This window comes from Telopea speciosissima, chromosome 1 (genome assembly GCF_018873765.1).
Source record: "Telopea speciosissima isolate NSW1024214 ecotype Mountain lineage chromosome 1, Tspe_v1, whole genome shotgun sequence".
Lineage (NCBI taxonomy): Eukaryota > Viridiplantae > Streptophyta > Magnoliopsida > Proteales > Proteaceae > Telopea > Telopea speciosissima.
In genome coordinates, this window is record NC_057916.1 from 21,247,936 (window position 1) to 21,263,245 (window position 15,310).

At 37.9% G+C, this 15,310-nt stretch overlaps 1 protein-coding gene across 1 annotated transcript; it reads left to right on the forward strand.

Moving 5' to 3' along the window:
• Positions 1-5,301: 5,301 nt before the first annotated feature.
• Positions 5,302-14,219, forward strand: LOC122648781 (phosphatidylinositol:ceramide inositolphosphotransferase 1-like). Its single transcript, XM_043842002.1, has 12 exons — positions 5,302-5,997; positions 6,139-6,228; positions 7,238-7,324; positions 7,438-7,506; positions 12,135-12,215; positions 12,431-12,502; positions 12,660-12,720; positions 12,932-13,034; positions 13,196-13,291; positions 13,376-13,422; positions 13,698-13,825; positions 13,934-14,219. The coding sequence occupies exons 1-12, from the start codon at positions 5,965-5,967 to the stop codon at positions 14,012-14,014; spliced, it is 948 nt and encodes a 315-aa protein (XP_043697937.1). The 5' UTR covers positions 5,302-5,964; the 3' UTR covers positions 14,015-14,219.
• Positions 14,220-15,310: the final 1,091 nt, after the last annotated feature.

The window sequence follows — 15,310 nt, forward strand, 5'->3', positions numbered from 1 at the left end:
ACTTTGATTCCAAAGTTCTCTTGAACCCAATTGTAACTCTCCTCAATCCCAAATTTGTCTTTGGTTTCCAATTGATTCAAGACCTTAAGACCTCAAATCTCCTAATTGATCTCATGAATTCACTGCAGCTCCCATCAAATTCTATTATTTTTTCCTTCTTTTCTCCTTTTCTACTTTTCCTCAAGTCCAAAATAGATTTCTTTTGTGTGTTGAACAGTTGTTAATCTGCTTCCTAATCTTCAGTTCTAAATAAATACCCACCTCAGTAAACACTAATTAACTAATTCAATATCATGTTTTTATATTCTAAACAATTATGTTAGACTCATAAAATAATCTGATATTAGTTACACCTTAAATCCATCTTAATGTAGTCAAATCACTATTAGACCTCTCTTTATTGGCTTAAGACATCTCACCAGCTTCTTATTAGATGGCTTGCCCTTGTAATGCCACCACACCTCTCTTAGGTATAATACCGCCACATAATATTTCAATAACCAAGCTAAGTGGTTGATGATATAAGCCCGCTAATTCACTCTTTACACATATACATATCATATATACTTTTTTTTTTTTTTTTGGTAAGATATCATATATATATATATATATATATATATACCTTTTTTAGTCAATCAGACAAATTGCAACTATACTATTGAAAGCAAGACAAGTATGAACTTCTCCCAGATAAGAAAGAACGATTTACAATGAACATAGGGGCCTGACCCCACCAGACTCTAGACAAACACAAGAGAGAAAGAGTGAACCTTTAGTGAAAATGAGGCTACAGGAGAGTTGTTGTGGGAGGAGAATAAAATCATTTAGGGATTTATTAATAATTAATGAAAGAGAAAATACAAGGGGAAGAGATAAATTTTTACAAGAAAGAATCATCCTCTTAAATAGATAATTCTTAAGTAAAATTAAACATAGGATCTAGTATGCTTCAATCACAGAAATCCATTCATCGAGACCGATTTAGATGCACGGAAAAGGCACCAGAGGGTATTTTAAAAAATATATTAAAACTTAAGAGGAGTTTGTAAACCCTAGGATGATGGCTTTCCATTCATCAGATGATGAAGGGAAACTTAGTTCACACTTGTGCTATGTTTGGTATACATTTGCAACTTTGATCTTTCACGTTGGTGCTGGTGTTGGAAGCCTAGATAACAGTCTCACATAAAAATTTTACGTTGGAACAAGCGAAGTGTTATAATTAAAAAGTTGAGTAAAATAATGAAAAAGTCACCAGGATCCCCAAAACCTCCTTGACCGTACAAGTGACACTTGAATTATAACTGGGTCAGACTTTGGAGTAGCGTCATTTGAACACCAACCCTATGGTCTTCGCGGCAACTGGGGGGAACTTATTTGATTTTTGACGTTGGGGGAGATGGGAATAGGCGTCTCCCTTTGAACGGTCTATGAATAATCTACAAAGTCAAAAAAGAGAAAAAGTCCTCTTTCAACGGCCATCATTTATTTACATCTTTTCCTTAATCATTTTGTTTTCTAGAAAGTCCTTTTATAGGAACCATTTATTCCACATAAGCCTTTTTTCAAGGGAAGAGAGAAAGAGTGAAGCATTGACATTTAAAATTTGAATAAACGAGACCGCCTATTCTTAATTAGTCTCACAAAAGCAGAGAGTTCTTGAAGTGGGATTCTTTTCCATGAACTTCCGTGATTCCCCATAAGACTCGGGCTTCAGGTTTTCGTGGTCCATCATCTATGTGGGTCGTGTGGGTTTTTTACTTTGGGCCTGGATTTACCTGATCTACTGTAAAGGTGGGCCAAGGTCAAGGGAAGAAAATCACATCTAGGATGCGTGGGCCCTGCACCAGTGCAAGGCCAATGAGAGAGTGTGTGGTATGGGTAGGATTTTTCATTTCAGAGAGAGTGAGACGGTTATTTTGCGCTTTCTATGTCTCAAAATTGATGCACACAACTTATTTTTTTCTTCCTTTTTGGTAAAAATAATCTTATTTTTTCTTAAGATAAATAAATAAATAAGGGAGAAAGTTCTTTGTCCGTGAGTGTGGTTTACGCCAGCACTCCCATGAGTCTCTATCTCTCTTCTCTCCTTATGAAAAGACACCTCTACTCACCCTTGTATCAAGGAGGAGAGAGATAGATATATAGGACAGAAAACTACTTCCCAATAAATAAATATGAATTTTTTTTTACAAAGAAGGCAGGATTTTTTATCGATTTAAAAGTAGGATTCTTGATAACTCTTAGATGCTAGTAAAGGGCATGAGGCTAATTTTGATGTTCCATCTCTAGCATGGATCAAGGAATTGGTATCAGATTGGTCGATCGATTCGGATCGATATCAATGGAGATCAATACTAATTTTTAATCAATGCAATACTGATCTAGGGGTACATATCAAGGGTAAAAATGTAAATAAAATAAAATTTTAATTGAAATTTAAAGATAAAATCATTTGATCCAAATTGGTATCATATGGATATCAGCCGAGACTGATACGGATTCCCATGTCAATTACTAAAATCCTGATCTCTAGCAGCTAGACATACTTTTAGGGAAGTTAACGCGGTGACTGACTCCTTTGCTTCACTAGAGGCATCCTCCCAGCAGTCTCGTCTCTGGGCTTCTTCCCCTCCCCAGTTTTTTGCCCTTTTATTGTATGCTGACTATATTGAAACTTTGTTCCTGCATTAATAAAGTCTTTTTATAAAACTGAAAAAAAAAAAAAACACAGAAGTAGCTAGGCAATAAAACCTTTCTTTCAAAAGGAATTTTGAAGATACGTGGTTTACGGTATACCGTTTAAAGAGTTATTCTGTAGGAGTAGTTTATGGAGAGGACAATTCATTTGTTATTTTGAAGAAGTGGCATATGATGGAAGCTCAGAGATTCAGACTGTTCCTTGACTTTTTGCCTGCTTTAGGTAAATTGCTACTTTCTACCAAAAGAATAATAAATTGCTACTAACAACCTTTTGTTTCAAGTTTCAACCAATAAAAAGGGGTTCTGTTCTTTGTGCCGCAGCGCAGCCTGTGCTCAGGCACATGGGGATAAATGCAATGACCATCCTGCCCCCCTACATAGGCTACCCTTGTGCTTGGATGCAGGCTGCACTACGGCACAGAGAACATTCTCCCTTAAAACTACGTTCTAAGGGTATCAAAGGGTTAGATTTGGTCTGGTTTCAATGGGCTGAACAGGACCAAACTGAAGCTAACCCGATTGAGGAAGGTTTGATTCCGATTTGCCATATATGACACACGGGAAAAGGAACATGATCGTGTAGATCTTGCGTCCAAACATAGGAACACTTGAAATTACCTTCCAGCCTCTTTGAAATATAAAATCCCATCTATGTTAATGGCTCAGCACTAGAATAGGGGCTACAAGGTGAGGCAATGGTCTCTTTTGTCTTTGTCAACGTCTCTAGATGCCTATCTCTCTTCTCCCCTTATGAAATAACATCTTTACTCCTTTTTGACGAAGGAGAGAGATAAACGCAGGGGTTACGATATAGGCCACACTCCCAGATATAGAACACTCCCACCTATAAATAAACAATTAAGAAAAATTTTAGTTTTGAGTTTGTATCTCTTTTTTTTATTATTATTATCGGATTTGGTATGATTTTGGTTTTGATCGGTTAATTCGGTTAGGCTGGTGCAATCTAGTTTTCAAAAAGTTTTATAGTATCTCAAACTGAAACCAGTCCAATTATAAATCGGTTTGTTTCAAATTTGTTCAATCAGGTTTTTTGGTTTGATCGGTTCGATTTACATTCAATTGATTAAATATTAATTTATAAGTACCAAATATCCCAAATTAATGTAAAGAAGAAATATTTGTTTTTGATATAGTGAGAAAAATCTTATGTAAGGATAGAGAATATATGTAGAATGGGAAAGAGAAAGTCATGCGGTCACGCAGCGCATGCCGTTCCTGCACCTAGCCACAAGGGCACGCAAAATGACTGCCACATCCCTAATCATTTCTATCTTTTTAGCAGGTATGATTTACACATGCCCCTATGTCTGTGCTAAGAGGCGGCACTAGCTGGCCTTCTTTCTCCCATGTAGCATATTAGATAAAAAGATGGAGGGCCGCTGAATAATAATCTCTATGAACAACACTTCATAACTTGTTAGATACTTAGATCTCCTTCTATCTAAAACTAGCTCATATAGGAACAAATTCCTTTTTATTTATTTTTGGTAAGTATATGAACAAATGTCAAATCCAAGGTTTTTGAACAATGTATACTAAGTCTAGCAGTTCCTGTTCCAATCATTTAACTGGTTTATTGATTTTAGAACCGTTGCAAGAACCGGACAAAAAATTATCCAAACCAACAAGTTAATCGATTCCAAAACTTGGATACAAAATTGCAAATAAATTAATGTGCGAATTGGTTTGTAATGGGAATCCAAAGATCTTCGATGGCTCAGCTGCCTGAACGGCCATAGCAGCATAGACCATGTGAGACGTACATTTATCACCTTGCCCGACCAGCGGTAAAACGATCATTGCATATCTCATTGTGTCTAGGCTGCTATGACCGCTCGGGCAGCTGCGCCATAGAAGATCAGTTTCCTTGTAATGGTCGATTCTGATCCTAAATCGACACGATTGCGGTCATTCCAATCTAAGTCATAATCGTTTACCCGAAAAAAAATAAAAAAAATTTCGAGTCATAATCTTTGATATCACCTGCTAACACCCTAACATTCTTATTAAATCACCGCCCGTTTTAGTAAAATAATTAAAAAAAGAAGAGAAATTTGCCATCTTACCCTTCGGAGTTCGGACAATACTTTATATACCCCTCTGGTAGCTGCATTCTGCAACTAGAAAGGAAAAGCTAAACAGAGAGAGAGAGAAAGAGGCTAGAACTGGCATTCTGCAACTAGAAAGGAAAAGCTAAACAGAGAGAGAGAGAAAGAGGCTGGAACTGGAATTGGGTGATCCTCGAAATCGCGCGAAATCGATTTCGACGTGAACCGAAGAGCCCGAGCCCGCCGGAATTCCTCTTCTATCTGGTGAAAGCCTTGTTGCTTCTCTTCTCTGACTGCCCTTTCAAGAAGATCTCTTATACCATCCTTTGATCCAATAAGGATTCTCACCGGAATCTCCACCTGTTTTGATCATCTCCGGCGCTGGTGATCAGATTCCAGGCAGTGCTTCCTTATATTCCGTCGAGGTTCCCGATTTTGATCATTCCCAGGTTCCCTCGCCCTTGCAACCATTTCCGCTGTGTTGGATTGTCCAGGCATTTGCTCTAAAGCGGAAACCCACCAGACGTGGACCAACTTGGACTTACTAACGAACTTGGGATTAACCTAACCCTTTATTTCATCGTCTTTTCTTAAACGGGTGACGTAGCGGCGATTTTAACTTTTCATACTTCTCAGCAGCCGCCTATCCGTGTTCAATCCGCGTTCAAGCAGCCTAGGTGAAAGAGAGAAAAAAGCCGACGAAGAGGGAACGCGAGAGATCAAGATAGGTAGTGAAGTGATTCTTCTTCAAGCTTGTCCAGCCTGCTGGCGTTGAAGGTCGTCCTAGGGCCCCATCTTGTATTAATTACTGTAGTTTTCTGGTTTGAAATTGCTTGTCGAAGCCAGTTGCCGCCGGATCGGAGGTAGTCGTTTTTAGAAAGCTTCGAATTTAATCGGTTACTTTCATTCCGATTGTGTTTAGCGGTTTAATTCGTCAGAACTGGTTAGGTTGGCCATTCGCCAGAGTTTGTGACCCTGAACGATCTCAGGGATTTAATTTTTGAGATTCCTTCCTAGAAAAAGGAATAGCGGTTGGGGATATAATTCCCAAAAGAATTGGTTTTTTGTTGAATTGGCGGGATTCTACGGAGAAGGAGATGTTGTAACTTGAGTTTTGAATCCTCTATATGAATCATGTCGACCTTAACCGTCAGATTGTGAAGTAATATGGCACTGGTTCCCAGATTCAAAAATGACGTTTCACGTTGCTCGCGAGGCCCCAAAGGTTCATTTTCTGCTACTTTTTTCTTGTCTTTCTTCTTCGATCTCTTTTTTCCCCTCTGCCTTCCTGTGTCTGGTTAATTTTGCTTGTGTTCACTATTTTGTGGCTTTTGATTGATCCGCTTGTCCTTGTTCCTTTGAGCAGTTATGGCGGAGGATCTGCATGGAGACGAAGGTAGAACTCAGTCTCCTTGCCGATAAGTGGAAGCTTCTTCTTGCCGGAATAATTTTCCAGGTTTATTACGTTCCTTTTAATTCACTTATTTCATTTAGATGCTAGACTTTCCGTTTACCTGTTTTTGTTTCTTTTCTCTTACTCAATTCTTGAGCGAAAGCTATTACATAGGATTTCAGTTTTTCGTGGATGCTGGAGCCTGCAGATTCTTGCTAAAAGGCTGTTCTAGGAGACGCTTAGACTTAGAAAGAAGGGGCATATAGTGTCACGCTTGGTTATGGTCATCATTCTGTCCAAAAAGATTGGCCTCAACCAAGTAAAAGAATGAGTAATTCTCATGGTCAATATTGTATATGTCATGCAAGTGGGATGCCGTTTAGTGTCCCCTTGAGAAAAGAGGGTGAGGAAAGATGAGTTGGTCATCTTTTAACAATTACCCATTCAAAGCAGGGGGGAAAGATCACCAATTTGGTTCGTTGAACTTTTTACTTGTTCTAGTCTTCTTGGACATGATTAGTTCTTGAAATGGTAACAAAATATAACTTGATTTTCTTTCTAGTTTTATGAGCTAACAAGAGTTGCTCTTCTTAGGATTTAGCATTAGGCCTGAAACGCTTGCCGAGTATTAGCAATTTCAGTTCTCTTGGTCTCTATTGACATTTGAAAGAAAGTCGTTAATTAGTTGGCTCTCTACTTTCTCTGTGGATGTGTGAAATATGAAATTATGTAATTTTGGTACATTTACTTCATTTTAACTCATTGAACTTATTGTTCCCTAAAACAGAACTCAATCTTGTTTAACATTTCTTAGTTTTGGTTGGTGTTATATGTATTTCTGTTTACGTGGTTTCTGTGGGTTATGTAAATTAGTTGGATTTTCTGTGGGTTATGTAAACATTGATTCAACTACTAGGATTAAAATAAGGGAAAAAAAATTCATGAAACTTTTAAGACCTAATTAAAATTTTTTTTTTTAATGTTTTTCCTTAACCAATCTTATTTTTTTGGCTTCGGATATATAAAGTGATAATTATGGAGGTTTGTGTCATTAATCTGCTTCTGTTAACAGTATATCCATGGATTAGCTGCTCGGGGAGTTCATTATTTTCATCGACCAGGGCCGATACTTCAGGATGTTGGTTTCTTTCTTCTTCCGGTGTGTCTGAGTTTGTTACTCTGGTTTCTGATCTATCTAGTTCAGTTTTGATCTTTCTGTGTGCATTTACTAACCATTAATGGATTTGCTTTATTGCACTTGTGCCATTTTAGGAACTTGGGCAAGATAAAGCTTACATCAGTGAGGCGGTGTTCACCTTCGTCTTTGTTAACTTCTTTGTGGTATACTTTCTCCCTGTATTTTCTTCCCCTTCTATTTACATACATGGTTTTTCCTTTTTTGTGCATATGAAGTTGATTTTTATTGTTTTCTGATTACAATTTCTTAGTCTCTCCTTAAATGTATAGTTAGTTATGGAAATATCTTGGGGACTGCTGATCAGCCACCTTCCTAAAGAAAATAACGAATTGGTGGGGGGGAGGGGTTTTGCAGGTCATTTAGCTATTCACCTATTTTCTGTTACATATTTATTAAGCGACTATCGTGGCAATCAAGGAACTTTATCATGTTTTTTGTTATTTTATATCCGTAATTACTATTAAATTTGTCCCACCTTATTTAATTAAATATGTTTTTGCCTTCTCATTCTTTCTCTGCATAGGTAGCTCTTTAATTCTCTCTCTAACACACGCATGCACATGCATGTGTGTGCTATTTTGTTAGAAAGGACTACTGCTTTTAAATTTGAGGCTCTTATTGGTAGAAGATTCAAATACTAGATATATTCAAGGTTTGAAGTATCGGTATTGGTATTGGGTATCGTATCGGAAGAGTGATTTTAAGAGGACATTTAGTATCATATCAAAGAGACGCAAGATACGCTAAAGATAGTATGGAAATGGTCAAGAAACATATGGAAATGCCCAGGATATATGGGTAATACAGTTTTGAAGCATAAAACAGTATAAATAACCAATATGTAAAATATATCATGTATAAAAAAGGATAACAAAGTATGATGAAACAAGTGCATTCAATTAATGATATATAAAGGATATGTTTCTTACATGTACTAGTACCAAATTTTTTTAGGTATCGTATTAGTTATGCATTGTATTGCTACCTTAAAAGATACGACACGTATCGGCGGATATGGTAGGATACTTAGCTCATTGCTGTAATTCATTTATCTGTGGGCATGTCTTTTACTTGATACGTTTGGTAAGGTATATCTTTTGACCATATCAACTTATTGAATTGAACAAACAGAGAAGCGTGGATAAAATATGGTTTGATGGACAAAAATACATTGAAATGGATTGAAATTTTAATTATAGCAGCAATAAATGTATTAATCAAGCGAAATAATATATAAACTGTACTAGGTCTTTTATGTGGAAGTCTTTGATCCTTTTTGATTGAGATTTATGTTTTATCAGGGCTCATACAAATATCATGAAAGGTAATGTGGGGAAAGATTGAATAATGAATTTGCTTCTAGGTTGATACCGTCATCTCACAGTTGTCCTTTCTTCCATCCCCCTTCTTTTTATACACATACTTGTACCTAAGCTATTTAATACACCCTTATATAAGCTATTAGATTTTCTACTATTTGAAAGTTTGGATATATTTGTGGAATTGTGTTACTGAGAAGGTAAAAGGAATTGTATATAGGTTAAAAGTTCACTTTACATGCTTTTCTCTTTGTGTTTAATTCACGAATAATATCAGGGGAAGTGATGTATATTATAGAGTTGGTGTAAAGATGGTGACAATTGACTTTCTTTTTATCTGTAAGCCATTTTATTTAAATTCAGGAGTCGAAGGTTTGCACCATTTTGTTTGGTTTGCCATAGAGGAGGGAATTATTGCTTACTCTGAATTCTACCTTTTTTATATTGTTTCACCAAAAAAATCTTAAGAATTGGTGATAAGTGTGGGGAAAAAAATAATTTTCCTTCTTTTCTAATTTTAATGATTGTACAGTATACTTAGGAACCAAGGGTTGTATCGTAGAGCTTCTCGTTCAGTAAAACCATCCCAATCTGTTGCTGCCCCAATAGGTGCCACGACTAGCATCACTTTTAGGGTGACCTCTGGTGGGTTCATTATGTTGTTCAGATCATGTTCACTTCAGTTGTAACAGGATCTAAGAATTTTCTTGAGATTAAGAAATTCGGCAAACGATTTTCTCTACTAGGAGTGCAAGTTGGCCTGACTGGGTGAGGTTTATGAAATCCAGGCCCACCTGAGGTATCAATTGTTCAGCCTAGGCCTGGTCCATAAGAGGTCGGGCTGGAATATGCCAACCCTAGCCCAGCCCATGTAGATTTGGCCCAATCCACGCCCATCCCAAACATCTCAGCCCTAATCCTGAATCTATATAACTATTATTAAGGGGAGCAAAGGACATTTAGTGGGATGGGGGAAAAAGTTTCCCAATATTGGCTTTCATGATGAAATCTCCTTAACAGGCACACCCAGTTTTGATGTCTGGAAGCGTGAAGTGGCGAATCCGATGTTGGATGTCTAGGGAATTGTCTTAAAAATCCATTTGTCAAATGTCAGCCTTAAATTCAACCATCTGCCCTACCCTCTAATGCCATACTCTCCTGTGTATGTCCATGCACCCCCATTGTAGTCCCTGCAACCTCTTGTAGTCCCAGATTTGTTGAGTCCTTGTTTTGCCCCTTTGCAAACTTTGATTGGTCTGAAATTTGACATGTGATTAGGGGATCTTGGTGCCTTAACATCCACGTAGGTAGACCAGGTCCATGTATAAACAAACAAACAACTCAGCCTTATCCTATCTAAATGGGGTCGGCTACATGGATCCTTGCCCTCCAATCAGCTCTATTTGAGGTCATACTTGAAAATAGGACTAAGCTATGCATGTCTTTCCTCACTATTTCTCCTAAGGTCATTTTAGGTTTGCCCCTGGCTCTTTTAGTTCCTTCAATCTGAATCAAATCAATCCTCCGTACTGGGGGATCCACATAGGCCTCCGTTGAACATGGCCATGCCACCTCAAACGACTTTCTTGTAGCTTGTCATGTATCGGAGCTACTCCCAAACCAGTTTTGATATGATCATTCCTTAATTTATCCTTCCTATTTTTGCCACTCATCCATCTCAACATCCGCATCTCCATTTATCTATATGATGCTTCTTAACTGCCCAACATTCCGCACCATTCATCATAGCCAGTCTTATGACTGTCATATAAAATTTCCCTTTTAAGTTTTAAAGTAATACGCCAATCAAACAATACTCCGGACACACCTCTCCACTTCATTCATTCTATTTTAATTCTCAATGAAACATCATCCTATATACCACCTTCTTTATTTATGATTGAGCCAAGATACTTAAATAATCACTTTGCAGAATTTTCCTCTCACCAATTTTCACCACCTCATCATCTGTCCTAGTTTAACCAAAGTTACACACCATATACTCCGTCTTCGTTTTACTTATATTAAAACCTTTTGATTCAAAGGTTAATCTCCATAACTCTAACTTGGTACTAATCCCTGCTTTTGTCTAATCCACCAAAACAATATCATCAGCAAAAAGCATACACCAAGGAACCTTATCTTGAATGACTTTGGTTAAATCATCCATGATAAGAGCAAACAAATAAGGGCTTAAAGTTGATCTTCGATGTAACCCAATTGTAATTGGGAACCTCATCTTGAATGTCTCTGGTTAAATCATCATACATATCTTTAATTATGTCCACATATTTATTTGAAACATTTCTCTTCTCTAGTACTTCATACACTTTTTCTAAGTCAATAAAGACTATATGGAGATCCTTCTTGCAATCTCTATATCTTTCCATAAGTCTCTTAATTAGGTAAATAGCTTCCGTCGTGGATCTTCTTGGTATAAAACCAAATTGGTTCTCCGTAATAGTAGTTTCTTGTCTCAAGATGGTTTCATTTATATGTACACAATATATGTAAATCGGGCTAAGCCAGGCTGGGTCCAACCATAACCCAGCCCAGCCCAACCTTGGGTCGAGGTTTTCCAACCTTAGCCAAACTCAAGCCCAAAAAAATTTGGTGCAGTCTCAGGTTTTCTGGTCCAAGCTTGCACTCTTTATGAAAATAAAGTGAATATAATATTTTGCAACTTAAATTTTTTCTTTCATCCTAATAACATGTAGTAAAGGGCGGACCTTGGCGCAACGGTAAGGTTGCTCCATTGTGAACTGGTGGTCGTGGGTTCAAGTCCGGAAATAGCCTCTTCGCAAAGCAGGGGTAAGGCTGCATACAATATGACCCTTCACAGACCCCACCGTGGCAGGAGCCTGGTGCATTGGATACGCCTTTTTTTTAATAACATGGAGTGAAGCAAAACATACTATTTTCAGGATTGTCCTAGAGGCTTGAACGGTATTTTAGATGAGAGTATCTTATCCCATTATAGAATTTGTGCTATCAAAATATTTTCCAGCAGCTTATAAAAGATTTTCCTTTCACTTCCCTTGACAAAGCAATAGGTGAACCATTTTGTGAATTGTGGCCTGTGTTTGTTCGTCCATTGGCAAACACTGGTAAGTGTCAGGCTTTCTGTTAGTCATAGCTTGTTCTGTAGCACCGTTCCTCCACTCACCCCACTTTTTTTTTTTTTTGGGGGGCGGGGGATGGTTGGTGTGGGGTGCGGATAGGGTTTACTTTAGACAAAGTCTATAAATGAGAGAAAGAATCAAGTTGTGGATGCTATTCCGTTTGTTTTAACTAGCATGAAACATTTAATCTCAGATTGAAAGTTGTCTTCTAGATTCTGTCGTATTCATTGACTTTACTTATTCAGCTTTATTTGTAGTGATTATTCTAATGCAGGAATTTGGGTTTTCTTTAAAACTTGTCTGTCCTAATACGCATATATTTGGTTGCAGTGGACTTTTCATCCTTTCATTTTCCAGAGTAAAAAATTCCACACAGTTCTGCTGTGGTGCAGGGTCTTGGCATTTCTAGTTGTAAGTTCACTTTATATCATGCATTATAATTATGATTTATTGTTTCTGGTTGCTTATTAGGTCTTCCAGATTATGTATTTTGTAAGCTCCTCAGCTCTTCCTATTATTCATGCATTGGGAACAATGCCCACCATGCTGCTATGTTTTGCTTTCATGATCTCCAACATCAGTGGAACGGGACTAACAGATTCTTATCTATATGTATTTTTATGCAGGCTTCTCAAATCCTCCGGATCTTCTCATTTTATTCTACTCAGCTTCCTGGTCCAAACTATCACTGTCGCGAGGTAAAATTTTGCTACAATACATGATATGTTGCATTTTTTATTTTGGGCAGGTCATAGCTGGGCTTTGGTAGAGTTATGATTTGATTTTATATTCTTTGAATGTAAGCTCTAGTCACTGCAATTTCTTATAGTTGGTTCTTTCTGGTGCTGTTCGTAGGGCTCAAAGTTTGCCAGGCTGCCCCGTCCAGATAATGTACTGGAGGTGCTTTTAATTAATTGTAAGTAATCTCTCTCTCTCTCTCTCTCTCTCTCTCTCTCTCACACACACACACACACACACACACACACATTCGATTTATTATTAATATTAATAGGGAGAGGTTTTCATGCACGGCCGTGCATGCCATATTAAAATTATCTTACGGGTAAGTTTTGATTCTGGCGCACTCATGAAAACTGAATGTTTGATATTCATTTGATCTTATGCAGTTCCTCGGGGGGTGTTCTACGGTTGTGGTGATTTGATTTTTTCATCTCACATGATCTTTACTCTAGTCTTCGTCCGCACGTATCAGAAATATGGCACACGGAGGTACATCCGAGTTATTTTGTGTTAAATTTAGTTATTACTTTCCCATCGCAATAATTCTGGTACTTTGTATTGCTGTATAAAAAACTGATGTGTGGCAGTTATTTCGTGTATGTTTCCCCCCCCTCTAATTCTGGTAGTATTATTTTGATTCATGATTTCAGGAGCATCAAGCAACTTGCTTGGTTGATTACTGTAATTCAGAGCCTCTTGATCATAGCATCTCGCAAGCATTACACAGTTGACATTGTTGTTGCATGGTTCAAAGCCTTATCCGTAGCTCCTGATTTTCGAAGAATATTACTTGTTCTTTCTTGACTTTGATCAATTTGATTTACCTGCAGGTATACTGTAAATCTGGTGGTTTTCTTCGTGGATAAGAAATTGCCAGGTGAATATTTGACCCTTGCTGTTGCTTTGATTTTCTCTTGGCTTTTCCCCCAATAGTGAGACATTGATCTTTCTTTAAATGAATCAACATCCATTCTTAAAGATTTTTTTGATGACATGTTTGGATCCCTTTGACAAATAGTTAGTTAAAACATTTTATTTCTAGGGTACAAATGAATAGTTCAACTTTGGAATGCTGAGATTTTGTAACCTCCCACCCCCAAAAAATGCCAGAGTTTATTTTTAATCAGTTGTTTGGTTTTATCATACATACAGAACTCCCGGATAGGACCAATGCTTCATTATCTCCTTTGCTTCCGTTGAGTGGTAAAGACAAGGCAAGCAAAACTAAAGAAGAGCACCATGTCCTCTTGAATGGAAACTCTGGGGATTCTGCAGATTGGGTATGATATCTATAAATAGTCTTTCCTCCCTCCCATTTTTTACCAACCCAACCCAACCCAACCACCCTTGTTTGCTGACATTGACATTGGTGAATTCTGTTGGTCCAGAGACAGAGAACACAAATCAATGGCAAGATTTTAGATGATGGAAATGCAGTCCACGCAGATTCGGCTATGAATGGTAAATAGTGGTTTTGCTGAGCTGAGTTGGATGATGTTATCAGGACTGATATTTAAAACCATGCAACCTCAACTTTGTGTGGACTGGTTTAGATGTGGTAGACTTTGATCTGTATTCTAGAGGAAATGGAAGTTTGAGTTATTGTTAATTTTCTTCAGTTATGCTCCCTTAATTTATGGTTATACCATTCTATCATCACCTTGTATGATGCCATTTTTTTTTTTTTAGGGTTTTGCTTCCTTAAATCTTGTTTATACAATTCAGTCTATACAGTGTATGATCCCACTTTTTTATTTTTCATTGTTGCGCTCTTCTTTGATTCCAATCCCCTCTCTCTCTCTCTTAAAGCAAGAATCTTTTCAACAACATACAATTGCAGATAAAATCAATGGCATGGATTGAAAAGAGAAAAATCCTTAATAGACGAGTGTTACTCTACTCTCAATGTACGCCATTTAAATGTTTTCTTGCCTCTAATGAAGTAATGGGTGGGGGAGGGCAATGGAAATTAAAAAGATGGTATCTATCATTCTACCTCGTCTCGGTCTCATATTCTCATCCTCATCCACATGAGGATTTGGATACACACTGCAACTGCATTTTGGTTTGTTCATTTTCTCTTCACGGGTCACTATCAACATGAATCTCCACTACTGGTGAAGTGTGCAGCTGCGGTGTATTCTTTAAAGAAGAGTCTCGAAGCTATCAAATCATTCACCAATTCGTTATCTACGGTTGAGAGGTTGCCTTTCTCAGTATTCCAAGTTGGAGCAATTGTCCATCAAAAAAAGTTGGAGCGATTGTGTTTCCTGATAATACTCCTGGGTCAATGTTCTCTGAGCTGTAGCACAGGTTACGCCCAAACAGATGGAAGCGGTATTTCAGCCATTTATGGGGGCGGGTGATCATTTCGCCCACCCTCATATGTCTGGGTGCAGCGTGTGCCCCCAGCACAGAACATTTTTTCCCTAAGTTCTTCCTCCCGATATGGAAAATATAAGGAACTGTACATGCAGGATGCCTTTATTTTTGGAGTCCCAAATAAGGGAGTGGGTTCCTACCTTCCCAGGCTGTCAATATGCGGAAAATCTTGTATGAGGGTGGGCGAAAACGATCACCCTGCCCTGTGAAAACTCCTGCTCTTGTTAATGCTTCCGAGTGCTGTGATGGCCCTGTTCTGGCATAGGAGCTATGCCGCCAGTAGAGAACCTTTTACCATAAATTAAACTCACGTGAGAGGCTGTAAGAAAGATAACTGGGAAACTTTTCCCGGATTATAACAAGGGAGAAAATTCTCTGAACAA